The 8,533-nt window shown below is 35.7% G+C and overlaps 2 protein-coding genes across 2 annotated transcripts; one reads left to right on the top strand and one right to left on the bottom strand.

Annotated features, from left to right (window-relative positions):
- The first annotated feature begins 1,736 nt into the window (after window positions 1-1,736).
- Window positions 1,737-2,750, top strand: LOC138899254 (uncharacterized mitochondrial protein AtMg00810-like). The gene has a single exon (XM_070185398.1). It carries the CDS (start codon window positions 1,737-1,739, stop codon window positions 2,748-2,750), a length of 1,014 nt encoding a protein of 337 aa, XP_070041499.1.
- Window positions 2,751-3,680: 930 nt separating this feature from the next.
- Window positions 3,681-6,480, bottom strand: LOC104101537 (uncharacterized). The gene is made up of 4 exons (XM_009609016.4): window positions 6,297-6,480; window positions 5,713-5,828; window positions 4,336-5,284; window positions 3,681-4,123 (listed from the first exon to the last, which is right to left on the bottom strand). The coding sequence occupies exons 1-4, from the start codon at window positions 6,399-6,401 to the stop codon at window positions 4,040-4,042; spliced, it is 1,254 nt and encodes a 417-aa protein (XP_009607311.1). The 5' UTR covers window positions 6,402-6,480; the 3' UTR covers window positions 3,681-4,039.
- Window positions 6,481-8,533: the final 2,053 nt, after the last annotated feature.

Raw genomic sequence — 8,533 nt, 5'->3', positions numbered from 1 at the left:
TAGTTCTACTTCTGTTAATGATCACATTCCCCAGAGTCCCTCTTGTAATTCACACACTCACATCAATAAAACAGACTATTTTTGGCATCAAAGAATGGGTCACATGCCTTATAGTAGGATGAAATTCACTCCTTTCATTTCTGATAAAATCTCTTCCAAACAGCCTTCTATATGTCTTGTTTGTCCCATGGCTAGACAACAGAGACTCCCCTTCCCTGCCAGTACCATTCATTCTTCAGCCCCTTTTCAGTTGGTTCACATTGATATTTGGGGCCCCTATCATACCCTTACTTATAATGGTTTCAAGTATTTTCTCACTCTAGTAGATGATTACACTAGGGTAACTTGGACACACCTATTCTCCTCTAAAAATAATGCTCTTTTTGTTTTAAAAGCTTTCACCTTTATGGTTCAAACTCAATTTCACACTTCAATTCAATCTTTCAGGTCTGGTAATGCTTTTGAACTAGGAACTAGTTCTGAGTCCAAATCTTTCTTTACTGCTCAAGGTATACTACACCAAACTACCATCTCTCACACTCCTCAACAAAATGGTATTGTGAAAAGAAAGCACAAACACCTCTTAGAAACTTCTAGAGCTTTGCTTTTCCAATCACATTTACCTACCAAGTATTGGAGTGAATGTGTTCTCATAGCCACATAACTCATCAATAGATTTCCCTCCACTGTCCTGAACAACCTACCCCCTATGAAAAATTGCATGGTCATCCCCCTCACTATGATCATCTTAGATCCTTTGGATGCTTATGCTATGCCATCACACCCAAATCTGGAAGAGACAAGTTTCAGACAAGAGCACTGCCTTGTATCTTTCTTGGCTATCCCTGTGGCAAGAAAGGTTACAAGTTGCTAACTTTTTCCAACCATGTTATCCTATATTCTATGGATGTTGTATTTCATGAGCATGTATTTCTTTATTTTTCTCCCCTTTCACAAATTTTTCCTTCTTCTCCTACTCCCTTTGTAGATTTACCTAACTTTCCACCGTCCCCCACTTCTGCTACTTATCCTCATTCTTTTATTCCCTTTCCTCATGTTGTTTCTAGTTCTCCTCCCTTTACCATTGATCCTCCTTCTTCTCCTCATTCTCCACCTGTTATCCCTCATGTTCCTATTGTTTCTCTCCCTATCAGACATTCCTCCAAGATTAGTAATCCTCCACCCTATTTAAGGGATTATCTTTGTCCATCTCTTGCTCCCAAGGCTCCTGCTTCTCTAGTTTCTAAGGTCTCTTCCTCTGTTTTGCACATACATGAGCCCCAGTTTTACCAACAGGCTGCATCTCACCGTGCTTGGCAGGAGGCCATGCTAATGTAATTCCAAACTTTAGATGCAAACCACACTTGGGACATTGTTCCCCTTCCCCCTTACAAGAAGCCTATACCTTGTAAATGGGTCTACAAGATCAAATAAATGTCTGATGGTTCCATTGAAAGGTACAAGGCCGGATTAGTGATAAGGGGTGACACTCAGAAAGAAAGCATTGATTACAATGAGACATTTTTTTCTTGTGGTTAAATTCACCACCATTAAGTGCCTTCTTACCATTGCTGCTTTGCGGAATTGGACTATTTATCAATTAGATGTCAACAATACTTTTTTACATGGTGATCTTCATGAAGAAGTTTATATGAAGATCCCTCCTAGTTTGCAGCTTTCTTCTACATCTTCCTCTTCCTCTTCTCCATTGGTTTGCAAGCTAATGAAGTCTGTATATGGCCTCAAGCAGGCCTCTAGACAGGTTTTCCAAGTTGTCTGAGGCCTTGCTCAATAAAGGCTACATTCCTAGTAAAAATGACTACTCTTTATTCCTCAAGTCCACTGGCAGTTCCCTCACAGTTCTAGCTGTTTATGTTGATGACATCCTTCTAGCTGGTGATGATGTTTCTGAGCTGGATGATGTCAAAGCTTTCCTTGATGCTCAGTTTAAAATCAACGACCTAGGGTCTATTCACTATTTTTTGGGCCTGGAAGTCACTAAAGTTGCTGCTGTTTTTCTTATGACTCAATACAGATTTACCTCTGATTTACTTTCAGAGTTTCATTGCCAGAATTTTTCCTCTGTGATCACTCCTCTCGATGGCTCTGTCAAACTCTCAACTGATATGGGGGAGCCACTGTCTGATCCTAGTATTTATAGGAGGATAGTTGGCAAACTTAATTTTCTACAACACATAAGACCTGATATTGCTTTCTCAGTACAACATCTTAGTCAATTCCTCCAAGCTCCTCAAGTCCCTCACATACTTGTTGCTATCCATGTTCTGAGGTACTTATCTGCTACCCCAGCTATGGGTATTCTCCTCTCTCCTGATGCTGATTTTACTCTCAAGGCTTATTCTGATTCCGACTGGGCAGCTTGTGCCATGTCCAGGAAGTCTGTCTCTGGTTATTTTATTACTCTTGATGGTTGCCCTGTTTCTTGGAAGAGCAAGAAGCAACAAACTGTATCACTGTCCTCTGTTAAGGCTAAATGTAGGGCCATTCGACAAGTAGTTGTTGAGATGTCATGGTTAATCAGGTTACTTGCTGATTTGGTGTCTCTATTTCTCATCATGTTCCTGTTTTTTGCGACAACCAGGCTGCCCTACACATTGCTAAGAACCCAGTCTTTCATGAGCGCACCAACCACATCGAGATTGACTGTCATTATGTGTGCGACAATGTTACTTCTGGTTTGGTCTCCCTTCATTATGTTGCAAGTGCTGTGCAACTGGCTGATATCATGACCAAGCCCCTTACAAGCGTCTCTTACCATCATTTACTAGGCAAGCTTGGAGTGTTCTCACCCCCAAGCTTGGGAGGGGAGGGGGTGTTGAGCAGATTAGACCTCAGTTCCGGACTCCTTCAGACCAGGCCCACTCCTCTCCCAGCGGCCCACATTATAACACACACATATAGCAACGTAACTTTTATATTCTTTAGCCATTTTACCTTTGTAAAATATAGTCATATTGTAACATAAGTATAAATACTTGTATTTTCGGAAATAAGAGGTTAGGAGATTCATTAATAATAATAGATATTTTCTCCGACAGTTCTTTTCCCCTTTTCTCTCTACTGTACAGCTGGGGTTTTCTCTATTGAAACCCATTGCATGAGCTCACTCTGAACTTCTAACAAAAGGTCTTACAATATTAAAAGTATATATAAACCTTAAATGCGACTTTTTTTTCTTATCAACTTTCAATATGTGGACCTCTCATTATATGAGATTGATATGATTTAACCAACTTTTGTTTTGACCTTTAAAGAAATTATATAAATTATTGATTGTCAACCTCATGAGTTGTTTCCCTTTCAATTCAAGAACAATTGCATCATTAAACTTCAATGATTAGGAGATATTGAGAAAAGTCCACTCTAATGCCTTCTGGTGGAATAAAACTTCTCAAAAGTTTATATAGAAAACAGGACTAGTTATCTAAACAGACTCCAATGCCACATTATTAACGAATCAAATTAGGTACAGATGTGTCAAAGTCAAGGCTGAAGACTAATTCCAAATCCAAAAAGTCTTTATATAGCAAATTTAATTTGTTTATTTTTTATTTAGCTATATGTCTCGATGTAATGTTTCATTATCCTAAGTGTACAATCAGATAAATGTATACATTGCATATTAATCAAGTATTTTACTACACGATAATTTCAAAATATTATTTCAAAAGCTTAAATTCATAAATATGCCGTCATAAATATTTTTACACTATCAAATCGCTTGAACATACCGTACAGACACATTTCACTGGCACGACAAATTCGGAAGAATACACGCTCCTAGCAAATTCCGACTCGTCCAACAAAATGCAATTCATACTAATTACACAAAAGGGGCACAACTTTTTCCTGTCAAACGATGAGACATTGTGCTTAATGATCCCTTTCAATAACATATTCTGTAATCTCACGAGTAGAGTTTGGGGAGTGGCTGTTTCGATAGACCCTTCTGTAATCTCACGAGTAGAGTTTGGGGAGTGGCTGTTTTCGATAGACCCTCGGCTCAAGAGAAATGTAGTTAAGCTTGAGCCAAATCACTATCTAGTGCTCTCACTAACCTGACCTGAAATGGTGTAGAATGGCTGCAAATATAGTTTTTATCCTGCAAATCCCAAGTCAACCTGTTAGAAGAAAATAAATGGTATTTGCTCGTCCACAAGTTTCAAAAGTGCGACACAAATATTATTACAATTTTAAATTTTTTTTTTTCTTAAATTTCGTGTTGAATCAAACCACATTAACAATATAAAGAACGAGAAGTGAGTTGAAAATTAAAGCAAAGTAAAAAATTGAGGAAATGAGAACACGATGTACCTCTCTTAGGAGCGCATATGTCTTGTTCGATGAAATGCCTTTGCAAGATGAAGCAGAATCTGAATCTGTAGCCTGCCCTGTATGTCTCAAATAACTCCCCACAGTCCCTATTACACAAGATGAGTTAGCTATGTGTTTGAGTTCAACTAAAACTGGTCTATCTTCAACTCGTATCGAAGGCGTGGATGAATAATTGCCAACCAAATCACCAACATTGTTTTTGGAATTTGGTGTGTCGTCATCTTGAGATTCAATTAACCAGCTTGAAAGGCTAGTATCTACTGTGATTTGATTCTCCTCCAGGCGCTTTGTTTGTTTTGTTGACTGCTTCAAACTAGGGTCTTGTTGTACACAATAAGTAGTACTAGTTCTAAAGTTAGGAAGATTCAAAATATTGATATTTTCCTTCTCTTGAATGGGATTCAACACTGATAATTGACTCCGATCTTTAGCACTAAGTTTCAATGGACTATTGACCTCCTTTTCACCCAATTCTGGCTTAGGATTTCTTTTCCTAGAGTCTATGGAGAGCGAAAATAAAGATGAGTCGGAAGATTGTTCTTGTTCAATCATTGCATTTCCAGAAACTTCAACATCATCATCATTTTCCAGATCATTATCGTTTAAATCAATAGCTTCAAATTCGTCATCACTCTTTCTGCAGCAATGATATCTATGACTTGGAGGAAAAGATATATAGCTTGACGCGCTTGAATCTGAAAGCGTGGTCCCTTCTTCTTCTTCTTCTTCTTCTTTTTCTTCTTCTTCTTCTTTTACATTCGCTTTCTCCTTTTCCTTTTCCTTGTTGCAAATCTCCTCTAAGCAATATGCAGATTCTTGGTTTGCTAAGCCCCTCTCATTGATGATTGATGATATATTTACATCATCAAATGTAACCTTCTTTCTGCTGCTTATATTCAACTCCTTTTCTTCTTCTTCCTCCTTATTCCTGTTTGTTTTAGAGAATGAAGAGTGGCAAATTTTTTGACAGGAAATAGATATAAATGTGAATTTGTTTAGTAAATGTTTAGATTAAAGAAAGGACAGTCCGGTGCACTATACTTCCACTATGCGCGGGGCAGGGAAGAGCCGGATCCCAAGGTTCTATTGTACATAGTCTTACCTTGTATTCCTGCAAGAGGTTATTTCTACGGCTCGAACTCGTGACCTCCTGGTCATATGGCAATAATTTTACTAGTTATGCCAAGACTCAAGACTCCCCTTCAGTAAATATTGGATACTAAATCCATAATTTCAAAAGTGTAATAGATTCAGTTTTTAGCGAATTGAATCCATCAAATTAAAATCCTAGCCCCGTCTACGTAATTATTGTTAGCTTTAAAACATGACATCTAAAGTTTTCAGAAAAAATCTTACTTGGATTCTTGAATGATGTTAATGGTGTTTGTAACATCCCCATGCTGAGCTTCTTCTTTTGTAGCATTCTTAATGGCTACAGATGCTTCGCCATTTTTGTGTGTCTTGAGCAAATTCTTTTAAACAAAAAAGAAAAAAAGAAGCATGAGAAGTTAATCAATAACCTCAAATTAAAGCGAACAACTTATGATGGCAACAACAACGACAACAAATCAAGTGTATTCCCACAAGTCGAGTCTGAGAATGATAGTGTATATGCAGACCCAATGGCGGATGTAAAGTATGGCCGACGCGTTCATCTAAATCCAGTTCTTTTGCCGCGAAGCATAAATTTCTACGTAAAAATTCATTAAAATTGCAACAAATGATAAGTCTGAACCCATAACTTTAAAAATACAATGAGTTCAATCCTAAAAATCCTAAAAATTGAACCTACATAATCTAAATTCTAAATCTAACTCTGCGCAGACCTTACTCCTATCTTGTGCAGACAGAGAAGTTGTTTCTGACAGAACTTCGTTCACTCAGCATAAACAATAGCTTATGAAAATTACCAGAATAACTAGTGGGGATGGGATACTAACCTTAAGAGTTTTAGGAGAGATGCTATTACTCTTGTAACTATCTGTACATGGTTTAATGATTTTCTTGTGCTTGCAATTACCAAAGCAAGCTGTAAAGCACCTCATTATTTTCAACTATAATGATTGGGATTTGTGATAGAAGAAAACAGAGGGAGAAAGATGGAGAGAATACTTTGGGACACAACGGTCAAGGAGGCTTTTTAGTGGTTTGAATAAAGTTACCGTTGGCTTTGTCAGTAGCACTGATTTTGTGGTTATCTATAAATGTGAAGTACTAAAAGCTTCTTTTCTTTAATTTAATTAAACCACTTGATTTATATCCCCATTAAAATTAGAATCTTTAGTTTCATTCATTTATGTAGGGACGGATTTATAACTCCAATCGTGGGGCACGTGAACTTATGATCTCATCGTCAAACTAGGTATTTTATATACGTATTTTTTAGAATTAATTTAATATTATCTGTTGGCACACATACTTCAAAAAAATTAAATGGTGCACTTGATTGAATATTAAGTTATTTACCCTGTGGAATAGGTATCTCACTTAAATACTTTTTTATTTTATTTTTTTCAATGGGACATCCATATTCAAAAAATCCTAGACCTGTCTCTGCATTTATGGTGTAGTTTGCGTAACTAACGAGTTACTAGTTTTTCCACTTCAATTTTAAGTGTGTAAATAGATCGTTCCTACTAACTCGGTCCATTTTTACTTGTACACGGTAAACTTTGCACTCCAATTAATAAATAATAGGTACTGATTTTACCATAATAACTATAATAATGATAGTACCTCAAAAAGTCTTGAATAAGAAATGAGTCGTTAATGATAAGGATAAAACAGAAAAATAAATATTATCTTTCTCTTGATTTGTTAAAATAGATAAGTAAAAGTGAAAATATATTTTAGTGGACAAGTAAAAATAAATGAGTAATTTTTATGCCAAAAGTTCCAGAGTTGAGTTGAGCTTTTTTTTCCAAAAAGTGCTTTGTGGTCCAAATCTCTAGGACTCATGGTTAGAGATGGATTCAAAATTTTAATTCTATTGGTTTAGCTTTAAAAGTTTTTATTATTGAACTCATTTCATTTTTAAAATTATGGGTTCAATTTTAGAAATTTACTATTTATTGCAATTTTAGAGAATTTTTACGCATAAATTTATACTCCACCTTGAAAGTTATGCGTTCAATTGAAATCGGTGTCAAAAGGCTAGATCTGCCTCTGCTCATGGAGTGCGCTTACTTATGTATCAAAATATTAAAAGACACTCTCAATACTACTTATTTGTTAACACTAAAAAATATTACAAATCACAATAGTTAACATGATTCAAAATATTTAGAAAGTGTTTGGAAAAAACATAGTCGAATTTTTTTTTAATTTGACTCTCCAAATAATAGAAGATTTACGCAAAGTGGAACATAAGGAGTAGTATTTATTTGCAGATTTATGTTGATGGAAAACTATATACATAAGCAAGGGCACTCATTAAGTACAATGTGCACAATCTATAGTATTTGATTCTTCGGTTATCGACTCAAAGGTTTGACAGCTTGTTCTGTACGTTGATCTTGAATCTGAATTTGGATTTGATTGAAAATTTGATTTATCTATCATCGAAAAATGTTTTCAATGTTTGGATGGTGAAAAAACATTTGATAAGTCTCAGTAATTTGTAATGTTTTGTACTGAAAATTTTAAGTATCAAAGATAGATAATAATGTCTAAGTATCTATTGATGCAATTAATACAAAGCAACAATTATGAACAATGTTTTCTCATTCCAATGCCATTTCTCCATTCATTTCCCATTTTTGGCTGCTATTGATATCTAACTCTGCTATTGATAGTTTGAAACTGTTGACTTCACATGCTAGTAACTAACAAAAAATAACTTTCCCGAAAATTATTACTAATAAAAGAAACTACATCTCACTCTAAATTGTGTTCTTTATGGTTAATACTATAAATCTGAAGTTTCACACCATGTTGAAAAGCAAATGACTGATGGTATTTTTTTTTTGCCTTCTGCTGAACAGAATCAGATTCCTGCTCACATTTCACAGATTATGCTAAATTCTTTTAACTCTCTCGGTTATCTTAGAAGTGGATACCCTCTCCTTTCTGAAGTCTGATCTTAAATCATTTTCTAAATTACTTAAAATCTTAATCTTTTTGTCGGTTATAGATTCTTTAAGTACAGTTCTATACCATAAAGCCACAGTTTGCCCTC

Source organism: Nicotiana tomentosiformis, chromosome 9, assembly GCF_000390325.3.
Source record: "Nicotiana tomentosiformis chromosome 9, ASM39032v3, whole genome shotgun sequence".
Classification (NCBI taxonomy): Eukaryota; Viridiplantae; Streptophyta; class Magnoliopsida; order Solanales; family Solanaceae; genus Nicotiana; species Nicotiana tomentosiformis.
The sequence above is the reverse complement of the archived record's forward strand: the minus strand, read 5'-3'. Positions and strand labels throughout refer to the sequence as shown.

What these genes read in the sequence shown, in the direction of transcription:
- LOC138899254 (XM_070185398.1), top strand. Translation starts at nt 1,737, where the DNA reads ATGGCCTCAAGCAGGCCTCTAGACAGGTTTTCCAAGTTGTCTGAGGCC.
- LOC104101537 (XM_009609016.4), bottom strand. Translation starts at nt 6,401, where the DNA reads ATGAGGTGCTTTACAGCTTGCTTTGGTAATTGCAAGCACAAGAAAATC. An exon ending in AACATCATTCAAGAATCCAA is followed by an intron (nt 5,285 to 5,712) that starts GTAAGATTTTTT and finishes TAAAACAAACAG; the next exon opens with GAATAAGGAGGAAGAAGAAG. An exon ending in CATATGCGCTCCTAAGAGAG is followed by an intron (nt 4,124 to 4,335) that starts GTACATCGTGTT and finishes TGGGATTTGCAG; the next exon opens with GATAAAAACTATATTTGCAG.